This window comes from Marmota marmota, unplaced genomic scaffold, assembly GCF_001458135.2.
Source record: "Marmota marmota marmota unplaced genomic scaffold, marMar, whole genome shotgun sequence".
NCBI lineage: Eukaryota > Metazoa > Chordata > Mammalia > Rodentia > Sciuridae > Marmota > Marmota marmota.
Window position 1 is genome coordinate 40552467 of NW_026000108.1, and position 22417 is coordinate 40574883.

At 42.9% G+C, this 22417-nt stretch overlaps 1 protein-coding gene across 6 annotated transcripts in view; it reads left to right on the forward strand.

The window, feature by feature from the left end:
• Pdgfra (platelet derived growth factor receptor alpha) overlaps positions 1-22417 on the forward strand; it is a 48176-nt gene that overhangs the window by 19392 nt on the left and 6367 nt on the right. For all 6 annotated transcript variants that reach the window (XM_015482116.2, XM_048784469.1, XM_048784473.1 and 3 more), the window contains 15 exons: positions 1390-1505; positions 3457-3583; positions 5473-5666; positions 6395-6489; positions 6690-6822; positions 8663-8767; positions 9167-9277; positions 9531-9684; positions 10814-10980; positions 16184-16299; positions 16666-16788; positions 18108-18219; positions 19082-19181; positions 19290-19395; positions 21329-21570. In XM_015482116.2, coding sequence (XP_015337602.1) covers positions 1390-1505; positions 3457-3583; positions 5473-5666; positions 6395-6489; positions 6690-6822; positions 8663-8767; positions 9167-9277; positions 9531-9684; positions 10814-10980; positions 16184-16299; positions 16666-16788; positions 18108-18219; positions 19082-19181; positions 19290-19395; positions 21329-21570 — 2001 coding nt within the window. The remainder of the gene's footprint in view (positions 1-1389; positions 1506-3456; positions 3584-5472; positions 5667-6394; positions 6490-6689; positions 6823-8662; positions 8768-9166; positions 9278-9530; positions 9685-10813; positions 10981-16183; positions 16300-16665; positions 16789-18107; positions 18220-19081; positions 19182-19289; positions 19396-21328; positions 21571-22417) is intronic.

The following is a 22417-nucleotide window of genomic DNA, read 5'->3' on the forward strand; positions in this document are numbered from 1 at the left end:
GTGCAGCCCAGGGAAACTCAGCCCAGGCTGCTCTTACACAGGTCCTGTTGCTCCAGCTTTTGCCCAGTGCTTCGGAGCCCAGGAAGTACTTACCACATAGAATCTCGTTTAACAAGTCCTCAGAATGATTGCTGTGGGCACAATTACCAAATTTTGTACACAAGGAAATTGAGGCATGGAGAATTTCAATAATGCCAAGGTCTTCTCACCTTTATAAAATAGCATAATATGCTAAAGTTACAGGAACCATGAAGAAGAGCAACTAATTTTTGCATATTGTGATGTTTTATAAAGGACAGTTAAATGGGAAAATATTTTTACACACTCACACATAGAAACACACACACAGAGAGAGAGAGAGAGAGAGAGAGCCAAATATCATGTGTAATATGCATAGGAAATCTTTTGGGGAAATGTTCATTTATTAAAGTATGAAGAAGTATATTTTTCTAACTTGTTTTCTTTTGGTAATGGAATCCCACACTTTATAAACAAATCAAATGAAGAGGGTGCATTGTATAAAACTTCTTCTTATTTCTGTCTCTGTCTGCTCAGTTACCTCCTCCTCTCTACTGGGAAACACTATTTAAGTATTGGGGACTGAACCCAAGGATGCTCTACCACTGAGCTATATCCCGAGATTATTTTCTTCTTCTGTTTTTGTAAGACAGAGTCTTGCTAAATTGCTGAGGCTGGCCTTAAACTTGTCCTCCTGCCTCAGTTTCCTGATGTGCTGGGATTACAGGCAGAAGTCACCATACCCAACTAAGGAAACACTGTGATTGGTTTCCTTAGGTTCTTATGAAACTTTCCAGTCTCTTGAATCAATACAAGCAGTTAACTTGTATGTATTCCTCTTCATATCACACTTGGAGGGTATCTTCATTTTTTCCTCAAATGTGGTTGCTTTTTTGGCTGAACTATCTAAATGAATGTATTTAGGGGAAGAAAACAGGTAAAAATCAAGGAGTTTTCTTTTCCTCTCTTTCCTTCCTCCCTCTCCTTTATTCTCCTCTCTTCCCTTCTCTCCTCCTCCTCCTCCTTTCCCCCCTCCCCTCTCTCTCTTGCTTTCTTTTTGAAAAGCAGGTAGTTTATTCTCATTCAAAAGGGAGACCTTACCAGAACTAGTAGCTCTTGGAGATGGCCTTTGCTTACCTCAAAATGTCTGGTTTTCTGTTGTTGAGAATTGTGTCTGTTATTCAAATCTTTGATGTTTGGAAACTGAGTTGAGAATTCCAGGAAAGAGATGATAACGGATAAGAAAAAAAATGTGTTTTACTTTTTGACAAAAATAAAATGAAACTTGGAAGACTGTCATTCTTTAAATAGTTGGAGTTTATTTAGCTATTGCTTATTGAAACAAAGTTTTTTTTTTTTTTTTTTTTTCAGGTATCGAAGCAAATTAAAGCTGATCCGTGCTAAGGAAGAAGATAGTGGCCATTATACTATAATAGTTCAAAATGAAGATGATGTGAAGAGCTATACTTTTGAACTATTGACTCAAGGTATGTACAAGCAGTATAAAGGTAATGCTAGCTTGGTGAATGGCGCTCCCAAAGACAGCTTGGCAGAAGGAGAAGAAACCCTTTAGGGAAGAAGTAGGGCCCGGAGATGTCACATGTCAGGGATAGCTTTGTTGTACTTATGAATGTAGATACTAGTACTATAGAAATAATCTGTGGTCCAAATAAAGTCAGCATACTAATCCCAAAATTGGAAATGCTCCCAAATCTGAAAACTTTCTCAGTATTGACATGATGCCACAGTGGAAAATCCCACACCTGACCTCTTGTGACAGTCACAACAGGTCACAGTCAAAACACAAGCACACACAAATAGTGTATAAATTTACTTCAGGCTATGTGAAGAAAGTTTTCATGAAACATAAATAAATTTCATCTTTAGACCTGGGTCCCATCCCCAAGATTTTTCATTATGTGTATACAGCTATTCCAAAATCTGAAAAAAATCTGAAATCTGAAACACTTCTAGACCTAAGCATTTCCCACAGGATCACTTGACCTATAATTCTGAGGCATGCTGGGTTACTCTGGAGCACTCTGGGAATTCCTAGGCTCTGACAGCTTTCTTAGCATCTGTTTCTCTATATGATACTTTAGTTCTGAGATGGGTACAGTGATGCTTTTTGGTCCAGATGACCTGCAGGTGCTCTGGAGGGGTCTGCGTAGCTCCCCTGTAGACATGGGACAGTGGTCCCTGCTGGAGAGGAGTGGCCGAGTGTGTTACATTCAGGTTCAGCTCCTGTTTACTAAGTCCCTCCATGTGCCAGGTACCATTTCAGGTGGGCTCTTTTTTTTTTTTTTTTTTTTTTTTATTGTTTAATTTTCGGCGGACACAACATCTTTGTGTGTATGTGGTGCTGAGGATCGAACCCGGGCGCACGCATACCAAGCGAGCGCGCTACCGCTTGAGCCACATCCCCAGCCCTCAGGTGGGCTCTTTTGATCCTTACAGTACAAGTCTTAGTCTAACTTGTTAGACCACAGATTCTTTTTTTTAAAGAGAGAGAGAGAGAGAGAATTTTTTTTTTAATATTTATTTTTTAGTTTTCGGCGGACACAACATCTTTGTTTGTATGTGGTGCTGAGGATCAAACCCGGGCCGCACGCATGCCAGGCGAGCGCGCTACCGCTTGAGCCATATCCCCAGCCCCCACAGATTCTTTTTTTGAGGGAATGGGTATTGGGCATTGAACTCAAGGGCACTCGACCACTGAGCCTCATTCTCATCCCTATTTTGTATTTTATTTAGAGACAGGGTCTCACTGAGCTGCTTAGCACCTCAATTTTGCTGAGGCTGGCTTTGAACTTGCCATCCTCCTACCTCAACTTCCTGAGCTGCTGGGATTATAGGCGTGTGCCACCGTGTTCGGCTGACCACAGATTTTTTTTTTTGAAATTTTTTTTTATCTTTTAGTTATAGGTGGACACAATATCTTTATTTTATTTTTTATGTAGTACTGAGGATGGAACCCAGTGCCTCATTCATGCTGGGCAAGTGTTTTACCTCTGAGCCACAACCCCAGCCCCACAGATTCTTTTTATTTTTTTATAAAAGAACCTTTAATACCTAACGAAATCCTGCAGATGCAGTTGGTTAGATAACTGCTTTTGATTATATTTTCACTGAATCTATTAGTCAAACCCCAAACTCTCAGATAATTTGAAGAGCCCCTTGCCTTTCAAGTCAAATGACTACAGGCACTTTCTAGTCTTCACTCCAGATTTTACACACCACAGGCACAAACCCCAAGACACTAAAACTGAAACGCTTCACCCAGCGGGGCTGTCACACTGGAGTGTTACTCTTGCAAGTGGATTCAGCCCCTCTAGCGTGGTTCCCAGTGCAAGGTGGTTGACTTCTGAAGTCACCTGCCGCTTTGGATTCCCCACGAGTTCTGGCTGTTTGCATCTGACTTCTTTCCGTTTCTTGCAGTTCCATCCTCTATCCTGGATTTGGTCGACGACCATCATGGCTCCAGCGGAGGACAGACTGTGAGGTGCACGGCTGAGGGCACACCTCTTCCCGACATTGAGTGGATGATTTGCAAGGATATTAAAAAGTATGGAAACTGGACGTTCCTTATTCCTTGGTGATCATATTATTTCTCTGGCTGGCGCTTTTTGCACTAGTGGTTCTTATTTGACATAAGGCTCATGTTAGGATTTTGAACATGGTTCCCAGATTCCTGGTGTGTGTGTGTGTGTGTGTCGTGTGCATGTTTCATGAAGAGCTGTAAGAAGAAGGTCCGTGGCTTTCATCAGATCCTCTCTGAGTCTCTAATGTGAAAAAATAGTGAATTTTAAGAACCACTCTCCTGGGGCTGGGGATGTGGCTCAATCGGTAGCGTGCTCGCCTGCGGCGTGCTTGCGGCCCGGGTTCGATCCTCAGCACCACATACAAACAAAGATGTTGTGTCCGCCGAGAACTAAAAAATAAATATTAAAAAATTCTCTCTCTCTCTCTCTCTCTCTCCCACTCTCTCTTTAAAAAAAAAAAAAAAAAAGAACCACTCTCCTATGAGGATCTTTACTGCTCTGGCCCATATTTTTACTTCATATTTATTTTCTGGCAAACTTTTTTTTTAAATTGGTGAATTATAATTATCTATAATAGCAGACATCACTATGATACATTCATATCTGCACATAACATAATTTGGTCTTATTCATATCCCTGTATCTTCTTTTTCCCTTCCTTCCTCCCTACCCCTAATTCCCATCCTCTACTCTGCTGGTCTCCCTTCTGTTTTCATGAGATTCTTTCCCAATTTTATCTTTAGTTTTCATAAAGAGAGAAAACACAAGACCCTTGACTTTCTGGGGTATCTGGGTTATATCCCTTAGCATGATGTTTTCCAGTTCCCTCTATTTTCCTGCAAATAATATAATTTCATTCTTTCTTATTGCTGAATAAAACCTCATCATGTATCCACACAATATTTTCTTTATCCATTCACCTGCTGATGGCTACCTGGACTGGTTCCATAACTTGGCCATTGTGAATTCTGCTTCTATAAACATGAATATGCATGTATTGCTATAATGCTGACTTTAATCTTTTAGGATAAATACAGAAGAGTGGGATAGCTGGGTCATATGGTGATTCCATTCCTAGCCTTTTGAAGAAACTCCATACTTATTTCCATAAAGGTTCTAGTAATTCATAATCTCACCAACATGCATAAGTGTCCCTTTCCCTCTATATCCTTGCCAGCATGTGTTATTATTTGTGTTCTTGATATTTGGCAAACTTTGGGTGGCTAGACTGGTGTGTGTGCATAATGAAAATGGCACCCATGTGATTGCTCACTCCCTCACTCACCTCCTGCTGTTGGGTGAGAGTTAACTCACCATTTCCTCATTCGTCTCTCATTTCTATGCCTTCTTAGGTGGGCACGTGGACACTCCCTGGGCACTGGTTGTGTTCTGAGGCCTTGATTGCTTCTTCCTAAAGACTGAGACTCCTAGTCCTCCCTTTAGAACTTAAGGATGACTTGCATGCTGACTGGGGCTGGAATCTGGGTCTTATAACTCAATTTGAAGGATGAGTTATAACCCTTGTGACACCTTCAGAGTTGTTTTCAGTGTGGATGTTGAGAAGGACAGACTCCAGGCCTTTTGGAAGGGGTGGGATATTGGCATCATTAAAGATGCTTGATGTTGAACTGTCAGTTCATTCGTAGGGTCAAGTTTTGGGATCAGTAGTTACATTTTATAGAATTTGTTTGTCTCTGCCTCCTTCACAGTAAACTCTCAGTTATTCTCATGCAGGTTATTTCCTTTTGAGTATGAAAGTGAGTTTTACTGTTAAAATGCACAAAAAACAAGAAAGTTATCCCATAGGCACCTGCAAATGTAGACAAGGTCAGCAACATAACAAATTCACCAACCTACTCTTCTCCCTGACTGCCAATAACCAGCCCTATATTTATGTGCTTTTTCTCTGTAGATGTAATAATGAAACCTCATGGACAGTCTTAGCCAACAATGTCTCAAATATCATCACAGAGATCTACCCTCGAGGCAAGAGTACCGTGGAGGGCCGAGTGACATTTGCCAAAGTAGAGGAGACCATTGCAGTTCGATGCCTGGCTAAGAATCTCCTTGGTTCTGGGAACCGAGAGCTGAAGCTGGTGGCTCCCAGTGAGTTGCTCAACAGTCAGGGGAACTCCAGCTCATCAGCTGGGCCTCATCTTTCTCGGGCAGCATGTGCAATCCCACATAGGGTGGTATCAGAATTCAGGTCCCCAGGCAGAAATTCGGCTTTGAATGCAGCTGAATCCAGCCCTTTCTTTCTTCAAATTCATATACCAAGCTGCATCTTGCAAAGGACACTGGACATTTTGCTTGTCTAATAGTATAGCTACTCAGTCTCTGAGTAGCTGAACATCTGAACATTTGCATGTGAGATGGAGAATGAGGAAGAAGAATCTTCTATCTCATTGCTTCTTACGGTAGTTGAGACAGGTTGAATTCTTAAAACAAACAAAAAACCATGAAGTCACAAGCAATAGAAACAAATGCCACTTTTCAAAGTAAACTTTATTAAAAAAGCTTATGAAATACAGACTTTTGTACATGAAGTAGCACTCAATCTCATTTTTCAGTCTTTATTGTTCCCTTTTGGATTCTGTCTGAAAGGTTATGCTAAGAGCATCTTTGGAGAAAGTGCTGAGTTCCCCTGATTGAATTTTGGTGTAGTTTCATGGGTGAAAATGTTTGAGAGATGGTATTGTCCATCCCTAAAATGTGCCAGGCAGCATTCTTCCCTACTGGCAGTGAGATATTCCTGGCCAGGTATAACCAACACCTTCCTGCCCCCAGCCTATCTTCAAGGAAATTTTCCATCCTGTCTCTTTCTGATCCTCCAGCCCTGCGTTCTGAGCTTACGGTGGCAGCTGCAGTCCTGGTGCTGTTGGTGATTGTGATCATCTCACTTATTGTCCTGGTTGTCATTTGGAAACAGGTAGGTATTTTCCCAAAGCACTAAAATCTTTGAAGCCTGTGAGAACAACAGCTTAGTTCAATGCCTGGCACAGTGAAGGAGCTCAGTGATTACAGGTGGATGGATGTGGTTAGATCCTACTGCAGCTTGCTGCTGCAGTGGGTGCTCTGGTGCCTTGGGATCTTGGTAATTCACCAGTTACCTGTCCTGGTCTTTTATAGAAACCAAGGTATGAAATTCGCTGGAGGGTCATTGAATCAATCAGCCCCGATGGACATGAATATATTTATGTGGACCCGATGCAGCTACCTTATGACTCGAGATGGGAATTTCCAAGAGATGGACTAGTGCTTGGTAAGTCCCTCTGACTGTGACCTCCCAAGACACTATTCTCACTTTTACGTAACATGACTATTTAAATCCCTTTAAGGGACCTGAGCTTTGCTTAGTAAGAACTATGCAATATAAATTCACTTGCAGAAATATATTTCCATCTTGAAAATGAGTTAATTGAGGCTGGGGAGGTAGCTCAGTGGTAGAGCCCTGGCCTAGCATGCATGAAGACCTGGGTTCAATCCCTGGCACTGCCGGGGTAGGCATGGGGGACAAGAAGAAACTGTATCATTGCAATGAATTTTAAAAATCTAATACCATAACAAATTATGGTTAAAGAAAATTTTACAAAGGGAGAAAGGAATATAAGGAGGCCTAGCAAAGATACCCACCAACATGGCTTTGCTTTGGAAATGACACCAATCGAAAATGAAGTGAATTTCTACAACTCAAAAACAGTAAATGAGAAATGAATGCGGACAGTCACAAAGTAGGTTTTTATCCAGTACATTCTGAGGGTGCATAAGAAGCTCATATATATATATATAAATAATATATAAATATATATATAAATAATATATATAAATATATTATATATAAATAATATATATATAAATAATATATATATAAATAATATATATATATAAATAATATTAAAATATGGGTACATCTTAAAGGAAAACATATAACAATACCCAAGCCAACTTGTCACATTTCAAATATTTCAATCTTGGGCTGAGATCAAATACATGAAGTCCAAGGGAGTTTTATTTTTTTATTTTTTAAAATCACATTCTGAATGAATGAAAACAGGACAAAGGCAAAGTTAGAGCTAGAGGTTGTGTCACAGTGAATAATATAACTAAATACCAGGTTTTAATTATCTACCTGTCTCATTCCAAAATATGGCAGAGTTTAGGTCTTAGAGAGTTACTTAAACTGAAATCAAACGAGGTATCCTCCCAGCTCCCAATTTCAAATGCTTTTCCTTAAGCTTTCTTTATTATATTTTCACCACTGTTTCCCCAAAAAGGATGAGGAGCTTAGGGAAATTAAAAAGTAATAAAATTCGGGGGAAAGGGTAAAATCCCTGCTATGCCAAGGGGCACTGCTTTGTCTCCCTGTTCCTGGGCCCTGTCAAGTTAATGGTGAAGCAGTACCTTTCCAGTAATTGCCAGCCATGCAGCCCTGCGGATAGGGGCAGGGTGGGCTCTCCTGGTGTCTTTCATGAGCAGAATCTACCCTGGCTGGGCTGTCCACAATCAGGCTGATTATCTGGAAGCCTCTCCCTGGACTGTGAGCTCTTCAAGGATGGGGACAATAGTCTCAGTTTCTCTCTGTCTCTCCTGACATGAGGCAATGACTGGGCTCAGGGCATGCTGAGCCTCTGTGGCCTTGCTGGCAATGGGCCGCAGTGGGCCCAGCTCAGTTTTTACTTGTCTACTCCTTGGAATCGGTGGTATTTTGAATACTCAAGTATTTCCAGTGGTTAAGGATTTATTGATGCAAAGGATGCCTCTGTTTGTGTGTGTAAAACAGAAGGGTGTTGAGCCAGGGGGTATGAGCAGGAGCCGGGAGGCAAAAGCAAAGGAGCCCAGGGCTTGGCCAGCACCCAGCTGCTAGCCAGAGAGTTCACACCAGGGAGGGCTGCATCCTCCTCTCTCCCGTCTGTGTTTTCCTTTCTGCTGCAAATGTTATTTGACAAAAGCAATTACTCTAATTTCCTCCCCTGTGGGCTCCATTCTTTTTTTGACAGGATGACTTGGAGGAGTAATTAGGCTTACTCAATATGGGAAAGCACCCACCCAGCTGTTCACCCCGCAGAGGAGCCCGGTGTGTTGATGGTTCTTCTTGTCCACAGGTCGCATCTTGGGATCTGGTGCATTTGGGAAAGTGGTTGAAGGAACAGCCTATGGATTAAGCCGGTCCCAGCCTGTTATGAAAGTAGCCGTGAAGATGCTCAAACGTAAGTGTTGGGAGGATTTGAATACGAAGATATTAAGTGAACTGATCAAAATCGGGTCGCAAATTGAAATACAGGCAGCGAGTAGCCAGTTTAGGACTAGATTCTGGTTCTTTGACTCTAGATTTTATGTGCGTTTAGAAGTTTGTCAGTTAATTCTATTTTGGTTGTTCTTGTCACTTGTATGTTGGAAAACGAGGAGTTGTTTCTAGTGACTTCTTTATATCCTAAAGACTAGGGACTGTCACCAGAGTCCAGACCCCATGGGCCCTCTGCTTCTCTTTTATACACTTGGTAAATGTAATAATGTTGAATCACAGGAGCAGCCACATTCTTGGGGTTTTCTGGAAATGAGAGCTAGGTAGTTGAGTTGAACTGACTCATGATTTATTTCTTCAACAGCCACTGCCAGGTCCAGTGAAAAACAAGCTCTCATGTCTGAGCTGAAGATAATGACTCACCTGGGGCCCCATTTAAACATTGTCAACTTGCTGGGAGCCTGTACTAAGTCAGGTAGGCTCACCGACCTTCCTGGGAGTGAGGGTGTGCTCTGAACACCTGTGGTTGTGAAAAGCCGTCAGACCAGACTCAAATCCCCCCTCACACCCCAGCCACACCAGTGAATATAAATCTTTTCTTTGGAGTCCTCTCGCTCCACTGAGCTGATGGGAGTCACTGTTTTTGAGCGATATCTCCTGGTGGTCCAAACACGGCAATTCATGGCTTCTCTGTCCTTGGGTTTTCATTCTGGTTTTGGTCCCCACAGGCCCCATCTACATCATCACTGAGTACTGTTTCTATGGGGATCTGGTCAACTATTTGCATAAGAATAGGGATAGCTTCCTGAGCCGCCACCCAGAGAAGCCAAAGAAAGAGCTGGACATCTTTGGATTGAACCCTGCTGATGAGAGCACACGCAGGTGAGTGTACAGAGACATGGCTGTGTCATTGTCCTATAAGCCTCACAAATGGAGAGAACCCGTGTCCTGACAGAATCCATGTCTGCAGGGTCAGGGCCCAAAGTAGCAAGACTTGGAGACAAGCTAGCCTGCCCAGTGGTCCCCGACAGTGCCAATGGATACCCTATGTCTGTAGGCACTTTGGACTGGAATATCATGCAGGAAGGCCTTGCTGATAGGAGTTAAGGGGAGTGAGAGTTGGAATCCTTCTGGAAGCCATTCTCCTGTTTATGTGTGATCCACTCTGGATGTATGAAATGCAGCACAGGCCATGGACGCCTGAGTTTATATACCTTGTGAGAATCTGTCTGAGGATCTCCAAGCTCCAGCTGGTGGTCCTTGCTGAACCTGGGCCTATAGATCAAGCCAGTGATGGTGGTCCCCACTTCAGAAATCTGCCAAGTGACTGTAAAGATCTCAGAGGCTATGAAGATCTGTAAGATCAGAAAGTGCAATGAGTTGGCTTTGTACACAGAGCCACAAATCCCATGTTCATGGTTTATAGATTGAAAAACAGAGAAAGAGTAATGATGGCCTTAATGTCATGATTTTTTTTTTCAAATTTTAAGTATAATAGACTTACAACATTTTATAAGTCTTTGGGGGACATAGCCCCCTGTTGTAGATGTCATTTCAGGGTGTCTGTGTTTTCATTGAAGATGTGTAGAGGAGTGGCACTGAAAACAAATAAATAAGTGAAAAGATAGTAAGAACCCTGTCAGCCAGAGTTAGCAGAACCTGAATAATCCCCTAATCTTTCCCATTGCAAATGGTGGTCATTCTTCAGCTTATGAAAAGTGCCTCCTTCAGGCCAGAAGGAGTCATTTTCCTTTCATGCCACTGGAACCTTCCTCCCATCCCCATGCCTGGGTCTGAGGTGCCCTGTGTGTTTGTGGGATTGTTGGAGTCATCTTCTCAGGCCCTTCTCCATGCCTGGACCGCCCCATGTGAAGGGTACTCTTTGGTTTTGTTTTTGCTCTGCCTCCCTCAGTACCGGGCACATGGTAGGGACCCACATCGTCATCTGCTGAAGCATCTGAGTGACCACTCCAGAAGGGCACCGGGGTGAGATGTCTTTTCTGTTTTACAGTTATGTGATTCTATCTTTTGAGAACAATGGTGATTACATGGACATGAAGCAAGCCGACACCACACAGTACGTCCCCATGCTGGAAAGGAAAGAGGTCTCCAAGTATTCGGACATCCAGAGATCACTGTACGATCGCCCGGCCTCGTATAAGAAGAAATCTATGTTAGGTAAAAGCATCTTTATCACTCTGCTTTAATATGATACTTAAAATACTCAGAGGTGGGTGAACAGGAATGATAAGTAGACCTGTCAGGCAGGCCATGCGGTCCCTGAATGCGGGTCTGCTCAGCTGGGTCTGTGACAGGTTATTATAGGTTGTGGCCTGTGAATTAAAAAGGACAGACTTCTTGTAATGAATTTCCCAAACTTCAAATGCGATTGCTTTATAGAGTCATTTATTCTGACATGATAACCTTTCTTTTTTGTTCTTAACATGTCTTATTAATTGGAAAAAAGCTGTTTTCAATAGATTTATGTATTTTTGCAGTACTGGGGATCAAACCCAGAGCCTCATTTATGCTAGCCAGTTACTCTACTTCTGAGCTACAGCTCCAATCTCTCCCCCCCCTTTTTTTTTTTTTTTTTTTTAAATGAAAACAGTGAGAATTGATTGTTTTGTTTTGTTTTGGTGATGATTGAACCCAGGGCCTTGTGTATGCTCAACAGATGCTTCACTCTTGAATTATATTGCTACCTTTGATAATTGATTTTTTTTTCAGTGCCCTTACTTGACAAACTGCAAGTTAGGAAGCTTTTGTTCTTTCTTCCTAGTGGCTTTTTCTTAAGTTTTATAAGAGTTATATCTATGAGTTCAATAACCATTAATTTTAGCTTTCCTAACATCCAATTTGAGATAAAAACTGGAGAGTAGACAATTGGAGTTGTATTTTTCTGACAAGTGTTTCTATTGACTGTTGTCTGAAGGCAGATCTGTTTTCAAAACAGAGGTGTAAATGGAGGATTGGATGAATTTATTAACCCCAGGGTGCCCAGCTGATGCTATACCAGATGGACCACCTCCTATCTGCTCGGGGGTGGCCCCTCTGGGGCTCTGGTCTAAATCACAGATTTGAAGTAGGGTAGGTGTAGATAGGTCTGACCTTGGCTTTTCCTGTGATGTTGTTGTCTTTGAGGCCTGAGCCCTCCCATTGGTTGATGCAAAAGTGTTGAGCTGCCATGAAATTGTTTGGAAAATCACTAATGTGCTCAGAATATTTTCAGGGTTCTTAAGCAAAAGGTACAATCCATTAAAAATAGAATGTGCTTGTTTTGCAAAGTTCAGTACACAATGATATTTTCCATTTCTGCAGTTCTCGGTTCCATCCACTTCACGTTGCCAAATGGGTGAACTTCCAAGCACTTTACAAAGATTAGCCAATGAGGGTTATCGGAACCAGTGCTTCCTCTCCTCTCCCATATTTTTAAAAATAGTTTACATCGCTTCCCAGGCTGAGCTGGTAGACTTGGCACCAGACATTGGGGGACCTGAGTCACGCTGAGGCCCAGGCCCTGTTGGCAAGCACATTACAATTTTCTGGCTTTCCTGTAGCTGGCTAGAAAAATGTGAATGGCTGAAGCTATTCTTCACTTGCCTGAAAATCCTCAGAAGGACTGAGAACTACTGGCCTAGATGGCCTTCTTCCTCGAAAACTCTGGGATCCTTCCAGATGGGATGAACTGGGGAAAGTTACAAACAAAGGGAAGTCAATGCAAAGTCACTGGCACTGGTTTTTTCCCATATATATATTTTTTTATTAGTGCATTATGGTTGTACATATTGATAGGATTATTTTATATATCCGTACATGCATACAATATAACAATATAATTTGGCCAATATTAGACTTAGAACATTCAGCCTTTGGTTTTGGGGGATTGGCTTTTTTCACTTAGCAATACCCTTTAGATCCATCCGTTTACTGCCAAGTATCAGAAAGTCATTCTTATTTATGGCCAAGTAATACACCATTGTGTGTGTGTATGTATATATATTGCATTTTCTTTATCTATTTATCTGTTGAAGGGCCCCTAGATTGGTTCCATAGCTTAGCTATTGTGAATTGAGCTGCAATAAACATTGATGTGACTGTGTCACTATAGTATGCTAATTTTAAATCCTTTGAATATATACCAAGGAGTGGGATAACTGGGTCAAATGGTGGTTCCATTCCAAATTTTCTGAGGAATCTCCATACTGCTTTCCAGAGTGGTTACACCAATTTATAGTTCCACCAACAATGTTATGAGTGTACCTTTTTCCCAACATCCTCATCAACATTTATTGTTACTTGTATTTTTGATAATTGCCATTCTGGCTAGAGTGAGATGAAATCTCATTAGTTTTGCATTAAAACTAATGCAAATTAGTTTTAATTTGCATTTCTCTAATTGCTAGAGATATTGAACATTTTTTTCATATATTTGTTGACCATTCATATTTCTTCTTCTTTTGAGAAGTGACTGTTTAGTTCCTTTGCCCATTTATTGATTGGGTTATTAGTTTTTTTTTTTTTATGTTAAGTTTTTTGAGTTATTTGTGTATCCTGGAGATTAATGTTCTATCTGAGGTAAAGGTGGCAAAGATTTTCTCTCATTCTGTGGGCTGTCTATTCACATTCTTGATTATTTCCTTTGCTCTCCAGAAACTTTTTAGTTTGATGCCATCCCATTTGTAGATTTTTGATTTTATTTCTTGCTCTTTAGGAGTTTTGTTAAGGAAGTCAGTTCCTGAGCTGACATGTTGGAGTGTTGGGCTTACATTTTCTTCTAGTAGGTGCAGGGTTTCTGATCTAATTCCTAGGTCTTTGGTCCACTTTAAGTTGATTATTGTGCAGGGTGAGAGATAGGTGTTAAATTTTATTCTACTACATATGGATTTCAGTTTTCCTGGTACCATTTGCTGAAGAGGCTATCTTTTCTCCAATGTATGTTTTTGGCGCCTTTATCTAGTATGAGATAACTGTATTTATATGGATTTGTCTCTGTGTCTTCTATTCCATTGGTCTTCTTGCCTTTTTGGTACCAATACCATGCTGTTTTTGTTACTAAAGCTCTGTAGGATAATTTAAAGTTTGGTATTGTGATGCCTCCTGCTTCACTTTTCTCACTAAGGATTGCTTTGGCCCTTCTGGGCCTCTTATTTTTCAAAATGAGTTTCACAACTGCTTTTTTCTATTCCTATGAAGAACGTCATTGGACTTTTAATGGGAATTGCATTGAACCTGTACTGTCAGCTCCACTCCCAGGGTGGAGTCACTGCAGGGTTCCTGTGAAAGGAGTTCCTGTAGGTGGAGTTCCTGAAGGTGGGGCTTAGGTCTAGGCAGGCCCCAGGGGCTTTGCTGAGTGACAACTGGTTGGGAGATATTAAAATTGGTGCACTTCTGGGGCCTGGTAGCTGCCCATCAACCTGGGAGACTGCACCTAGGAGACTCCCCAGGGTTCCACTCATGAGGGGGAGGAGCCAATCTTTTGCCCTTTTAGCTGCCTGTGGATTCTGCCTTTCCTGGCTTCCCGGGCTCACTCCCCAGCACAGTCACACCCACTGGTTCAAATTCCTGCCCTGCTCTGAGCTGCCAGACTGAAAAGTGGGGGGGGGGGGGCCAGCCAGGCTCTCCCCAGGCTCCCTGACCATACACTCTGTACCTGCTTTGCCTCTTGATTTCGTTAGGCAGCAGTTTAGGGTTATTGCGGCAGGTGTCTGCTGGACCAAGAACTAGACCCAGCTCAGATTTCCTGGATCCTGGTTCCCATAGTTGCTTCAGAATGGCTCCTGCCTCAGCTCTCCATGGACAATTGGGAAACATGATGCGTCTTTCATGAACCAGTGTACTGTGCAGGCAGCCTCTGGACCAGCCAGACAATGTTTTTGATCTCAGATTTCTCTGCACTAAGCCATGCCTGAAATGTGGCTCCCTCAAGTTGCCCTTCCTGCTTTCCCCAGGGTCACCCCTGGCCATGGGCTTTCTCTTTATTCTATTGTATCCAACCTTCTGAGTTCCCAACCGTCTCTGAGTGTCCAGTATTCAATTCCAGTGAAATAACTCTTCCATCCACTTCACTGAGAAGCCATATATCCACTACCTTGGTCTCAGCCATGGAGTGGCTTAGAAAGTAGCCTCCTGTACTCCCCACCTTCCCTGGTCTCTATTGGCCCTGGTCTTTAAGCTTTTTTTGCTTGTCTGATTGGTAATTGTACTTTAATTGATGAGTTATAAGCCAAAGTACTAGGAAGGTAGTTTGAAAAATAAAATAAAACAGTTCTTAGAAACCATTTTTTTTTTCTTGTTGTCCTCATGTATATTTGTCACAGAAAATTTCAGTGTGTATGTGTGAGTTTAAAGATGGCTGGTGTGATTACTAACTAAGGTTGGAAAAAAGAAATCTGGGAGGTAAACAAAATCGATATGTGCTGGGCATGGTGATACAGGCCGTCATTCCAAATACTCCTGAGGTTGAGGCTGGGGAATTGCAAGTTTGAGGCCAGCCTCAGGAACTTGGTCCTATCTCAAAATAAAAAATGAAAAGGGGTGGGGAATGTAGCTCAGTGGTAGACTACTTGCCTACCATGTGTGAGTCCCTCGGTTTGCTTTCCAGTACTACACAAAAACAAAAAACAAAAACCAACAACAATACAAAACTACATGTGAGAACCCATTAGGGAGAAGAGTTTTGATTGGTCCTCATGGCCCTGTGTTCTTACATACTCATATATAAATCAGGTATGTCTTTCTGCGTGCATTTAGGTCGACTCTCTCTTTAACTGAAAAGCTTGGGACCAAAGGTGTTTTGAATTTTGGATTTTTTTTCAGGTTTTGGAACTTTGCATATATGTAATGAAATATCTTGGGGATGGGACTCTAGTCTAAACACAAACTCATTTATGTTTCATCTATACCTCTACCCAGAGCCTGAGGGTAACTGTATACAATCTCTTCAGTGTACTTGCATTTCAACTGTGACCTATTACATGGGGTCAAGTGTGGAATTTTCTACTTGTGCCATGTCAGTACTTAATAACTTTTGGATTTTGGAGCATTTGGGATTTTTAAATTTGGGGGATAGGAATGAATGCTCAGCTTGTACAAATTTATTTTTAAAGAAAGAACCTTTTCATTTTTTATTTATTTGCACTGCTGGGGATTGAATCCAGCGTCTCATGCATGTGAGGCAAGTGCTTTTGCCCTGAGCTTTGCTCTCATCCTCCTTTGCACACTTAGATACCCACCTGGGAGGTCTAGAAACTGCATAAGAAAATAGCTTTGGATGTGTTCTTTGGACAAGCCTCTGCAGTCTGACAAGCAGCCCAGCCTCATGGTAGTCCTAGTGGTGGGTGAGCTCTCATGCTGTCCTGCTCTCCTTCCTGTTCTGCAGACTCAGAAGTCAAAAACCTCCTTTCAGATGACAACTCAGAAGGCCTTACTTTGTTGGATTTGTTGAGCTTCACCTATCAAGTTGCCCGAGGAATGGAGTTTTTGGCTTCCAAAAATGTAGGTTCAAGGAACGGTGATATCTTTAGACCTGGCTGAAGATTTCAGAGTGAGGGGAGGGGGGAAGCAGACGGCAGGAAAGAGACCTGGGAGAGGCCGGTGACAGTAGCTGCTTCTCCTTTACCCCTCTCCTCCTCTCCCCCTAGGGAGGGCCTGGGTCCTAGCAATATTGGCTGTCTGTTTTTCTCCAGAGTTTTCTGTGTCTTAAAGGGGTTTGGTTAAGGGCAAGCCCACCATGCCAGGACAGACTTCCCTAGGTGCACGTCCTCAGCTTCAAGTGCCACCATGGAGCAGCCAGTCTGGCATGAGTGCTGCCGTTTAACCACCGATGGATTGACCCTGAATGTTTCTTCTCTTTCTACCCAGTGTGTCCACCGGGACCTGGCTGCTCGCAATGTCCTCCTAGCACAAGGGAAGATTGTGAAGATCTGTGACTTTGGCCTGGCCAGGGACATCATGCACGATTCGAACTACGTGTCGAAAGGCAGTGTATGTATCCCCTGTCCTCACTTAGCCTGCTCCCCTCCTTCCTTTTCTTCTCTGAAGTCAGCTGCTGCTTCTTGCCACTGGGAGCCTATATCTTTTAATAAGGAGATTCATGAATGGGCTCCCGGGGTTCACTAAAGCTCAGGCCTGAGCATGAGTACCTGTACCACCTTGTAGGAGGGCTGGGATTTGGGCAAGTTCCTTGCCCATTCTATGCCTTAGTTTCTATCTGTGGAATGGAGGCAGTAGTAGTGCCTTCTCCTGAGCCGCTGTAGGGGGTTAAATTGGGAAATTCATGTAAAGAGCTTAAGGCAGTGCCTGGAATATGGACACAAACAGGAAGTGCTAGCCGTTGATCAGCAAACTGCGTGCATGCAGATACAGGCAAGGCTTTGCAGAGACACTGTTTCAGCTTTTATCAGATTTTCAAAAGGTGCACCTGTGACCCCCAAAATATTAAGATCATTTGAGTTAATATGTCTTAGAGGTACAGTTTCTTTAAAAGTCATTGAATCGTCTGCTCAAACTGTTCTCTCCATCCCTTTCACCTGAAAGCAGATGAAGCAGCTTAGAACACACCTGCTACCCACAGGTGTAACTCCACATCACCCCACTGCACTGGCTGTGAGACCGCTCACAGGGGTTGCCTCATCCACCTAGAGGACTCTGTCCTGTGTCTCTGCTCTGTGTGCCGCAGGTACTCATGTGACCATGACCTGTAGCTGTGGCTTTTCCTAGGCACCTTGAACACTCTTCTAAACTTTGGTATTGGTAGAGCCAAGCTCTCACCTGTTCATGTGAGGTTGTAAGTCTCTGGAAGGATGCTAATATGGTTACTTTATGTATCTACCTCAGTTTAGTATTTTCCCTGATGTTTGGACCTAGATTCACAACAGAAGCTATAAAATACATCTCAGTGTGTGATTCTTTGAAAATGACTACACATTTCTTAATGTTCAAAAGCTATAATCAGCTCACAGATGGCTGGATCTTAGTTTTATTCCTAGGAATCCCTGCCAGGAGGGGACAGGTCTGTTCAGGGCTCACATTTTATGGGCAACAATTCAGGATTAAATGTTTTGGGACATGATTCCTTGGGAAGAGGTGGGAAGCAACATTGACCATTAGTCGCCAAATATGGATTAAGAACCCATGGGGTAGCAGGTCCTGCGAGTGCTGCAGTAAACAGCACACACAAGACCCTGCAAGGCAACATCATTAGTGCAAGTTATTTTCAGCCTGGGAGGACCCCTTTCCACCCCTACCCCTGTAGATCATCAGTGAAGAGACTGGGGGTTAATGTCCTCCCTTCTTCTCTGCAGACCTTCCTTCCTGTGAAGTGGATGGCTCCTGAGAGCATCTTTGACAACCTCTACACCACGCTGAGCGATGTCTGGTCTTATGGGATTCTGCTCTGGGAGATCTTTTCTCTTGGTATGGGCCTGACAGCTCTGCTTGTTTGGATTGTTCTAGAACTGCTCTGGAAGGGAGAGTGTTTGTCCCAGCTCTAGGACTTGATTGCTGCTGGGCTGCGTGCTGTGTGAACCCACCATTGGTCCTTACTGGGTTGTGGGCCAGTGCAGACTGAGAGGGAGATCTGGGGGTTGCGCCTGGCCCCTGGATTCTATTCTAGGCTATGTCACAGTGATTTTCTCCTACCATAAGTGTTCCTGGTGACACCCATTCCCTGGCTGCTTCTTCATGTGGGACTTTGGGTTGAAAGGTTCACCAGGTGTAGGGGAGTGTTTCCTCCTTCTCACCTGATGGTGATGGGAGCCGGGGGAAGGTAGCCTGGGGAGGGAGAGGAGCACGANGAAAAGCAGAGAATTATCTAGACAAGCCAAACCCCAATTTTGACTTTTGCTTTAATTATTTGAGCTTTTCTAGTCAAAATAATTTTCTTGCCCCCGATGATTCAGAATTTCCCCTTGCTTTTCTGATTTGCTTATGTATGTAGCTCCAATCATCTGAAGCATGGAAAAACATTTTAATACTCTTTCTAAAAATGCAGAATTTTTGCCCAAGGTGCTTGGGCTAGACTGACCTAGAGTCCTTGTTAAGTTTTTTTCTTTTTTGTGTGGTACTCGGTCTGTGAATGCCAGGCAGGCACTCTACCACTGGGCTACATCCCCAGCATCCCTTTGCAGGTCAAAGAGATGATAATACTTAATTTCCTTGGGAGAACCAGGACATTGAGGCACCAGGATCACAGGTGTTCCTCAGTGTGCTCTGTCACCTCAAGCCTTCCAGCAACATGCGGTTCATTTGCCATCCTCTTATCTTCTCTGCCTCTTAGGTGGCACACCCTACCCTGGCATGATGGTGGATTCTACTTTCTACAATAAGATCAAGAGTGGGTACCGGATGGCCAAACCTGACCATGCCACCAGTGAAGTGTGAGCTCCTTCCCCCTCCATGGTCCCACGTTCCTGCCATGTAGTCTTTGGGGTTGGGGGTGCCCACCTACTCTACCCATGCCCACTCCGAGCCCTGTGTCTCTCCAGCTATGAGATCATGGTGCAGTGCTGGAACAGTGAGCCAGAGAAGAGACCCTCCTTCTACCACCTGAGCGAGATAGTGGAGAATCTTCTGCCTGGACAATATAAAAAGGTTTGTCTGGGCCTGTTAGGGTGGTGGAAGACCATGAGTCCTCAGGGAGAGAATGGCTGGCATTTAGGCCAACACCGTTAGCACTGATTGAAAGCAGCATTTTCAAAGGAGGACACAGATTGTGTGATCCTGTGTCTGGGGCTTCATGGAGTGCCCCACGAGCTCCTGGTAGCAATGATGAATGAAAACCTCCCCTTTCTGTGGGGCTCCCCTTTCATCTTATGTCCATGACACCTGTAAGCACTTTGTTCTCCAGATGTTTCAGTATCTGAAACTCCTGTGTAGTTAGAAGTGTCAGGACAACCACGTTCATTAAATTGCTGATTTGAATGCATTTAAATCCATGCACTTAAATCCATGGTAAATTGGCTTTTACCAGCTGACTGGAAGGAGTAACCTGTTATCTGTGGCTCCAGCTGGTTTTCTGTGGCAAAGGAAGCATTGTGCAAAAGAACAAATGTCATTCCGTGGATCCAAGCAGAAGGTGTAAATGAGTGAAACGACTTTCTGCAGAGGCCTTAAAAGGGCAACTCAGGCGAATTTGTAATAAATTCTGTTTCTTTGATTTGCATTAGTCACTGTGTAGACTTTCCATGCTTAATTCTCTTCCACCTCAAGGAGATACAGCATTAGGAGATTGCACTGGAAACTCCCATATGTTGAACTGTGAATTAAATACCTGAGTTGGATTACCTCAGTGCCCACTACAACTTATTCTTTTTTTTTTTTTTAAAAAAAAGGAAATGCCTCTTTTATTTGTTTCTTGTTCTTTTTAGTTATATATGACAGTAGAGAATATTTTGACATATTTATATAAATATGGAGCCTATCTTATTCTAAATAGGATCTCAGTCTTGTAGTTCTACATGATGTGGAGATTCACTGTGATGTCTTCATGTATGAACATAGGAAAGTTATATCAGATTCTTTCCTCTGTCTTTCCACTTCTTATCCTCCCTCTTTCTCTTCATTCCCCTTTGTTTAATCTACTGAACTTCTTCCCATCTCCCCTTGTTGTGGGTTAGCACCTACATATCAGAGAGAACATTGGAACTTTGAGTTTTGGAGATTGGCTTATTTCGCTTAGCACGATAGTCTCCAGATCCAACTTCTATAAGAGAGACAGAGTGGATGCAGAAGGAAAATAACCTTAGGTTGGTTAAAGATGCTCTGATTGGGAAGAGATTGAAATTTTTGTTTAAAATAGAGTCTTGTTTTGTTTTATAATGAGGATTGAACCCAGGACCTTGTGCATGAGTGCTCTACCACTGAGCTATAGCCCTAGCCATTTTTATTTTATTTTGATACAGGGCCTTCCTAAGCTACTCAGGCTGGCCTCAAACTTGCAATCCTCCTGCCTCAACCTTCTCAGTAGCTGGAATTATGTCTGTGTGTCATAATGCCCATTGGAAAATAGCATTTTTGATATTGGAGGTTAGAATTCCCTGACATTTAGGGATCAGAAAGATGTTGGGTATTCTGCCCCCAGTAGAAGTCCCCACCCCTTTCTATCGGAACCTGGGAGAGACTGTGTGAGGAAAGCTATGGGAGTGCTGGGTGGGAGTCCTAGCTTCTGACTTTGGGAAGGGGCTCTGGATATCTGAAGATCTAACAGTAGAAGAGCTTCACCATGTCTTCATCTTTGGGGAGCAAGATGCACAATCCCTAGGGCCCTGTGTAGTTTTGAAAACACTTCCCACATAAGTCACATATGTCCCCTGACTCCTGGGGCTGTGTGTGGGCGAGTCATGCTTCCTTGGCAGAGAATCTTTGACCTGAGTCCTCAGGACATAAGATTGTCCTTTGATTATCTAAATCCCATGTATTTGAGGTAGTTTGGAAACACATTTAAACTGTAATAAGTTCTGAATGTCTATATTCATTGAATTTTATTAATGATACTTGACTAAATATGTGAAATTAATGCTCACAGAGTTATGAAAAAATTCACCTGGACTTCCTGAAGAGTGACCATCCCGCTGTGGCACGCATGCGTGTGGACTCGGACAATGCATACATTGGCGTCACCTACAAAAATGAGGAAGACAAGCTGAAGGACTGGGAAGGTGGCCTGGACGAGCAGAGACTGAGCGCAGACAGTGGCTACATCATCCCTCTGCCTGACATCGACCCTGTTCCTGAGGAGGAAGACCTGGGCAAGAGGAACAGACACAGGTAGCTGCCCGCCTTGCCTCCCCCAGCACTCCCAAAGGGGAGAACCCAGGCTACTGATAACAAGGCTCTTCTGGATATCAAACTGTACTGGGTGATCAAGGTACACGATCCCCAGGGTTCTTTTGCAGTTTTGAAAACACGTTCTAGACTATTCTAATCTGTCCCTGCACCTGGGACTGTATGTGACAGAGTCATACTTCCCTGGTGGAGAATCTTTGACTTCAGTCCTTGGGCCATTTGATCACACCAACACAGCAGCTGTGAGGATTAGTAATACATGCCTTTTCTCTGTTATCTTAGAAAGTCACTGAGCTGAGGCTGGAGTAGAGAGAGACACGGGGCAAGGTTATTTGGTGCTTCATCAGTGGTTCTTAATCTTGGCTGCAAATTGGAATCACTTGGAGAGGATTTAAAAACTACCAATATTCAAGCCACATCCAGGCTGATTTGTTCTTTCCTTTAAAACTTGTATTATGGAGAATTTCTAACAAATGCACAATTTACATAGTATAGTAGTGTCAGGTGACCATCACTTAACTTTGATGTGTCCAAACTCAGGGCTAGTTTGATTGCATGCACAACCATACCTTCACCTCCTGGGTCCCCTCTGGATATTTGGAAGCAAACCTTGACATCATATCATTTCATCTGTAAACATTGTTGTAGGTTTCTCTAAGAGATAAGTGCTCTATTATAAAAAAAAATGCTACAGTTATTAAAAGTTATTAAAAATAACTACTGTGCCATCTTCTCACCCTAAGAAATGGGCAGTGGTTTAAGAGCAACAGATACCCAGAGTTGCAATTTCCCTGGTCATCTCACAAATGTTATTGTACGTTTGTTTTTT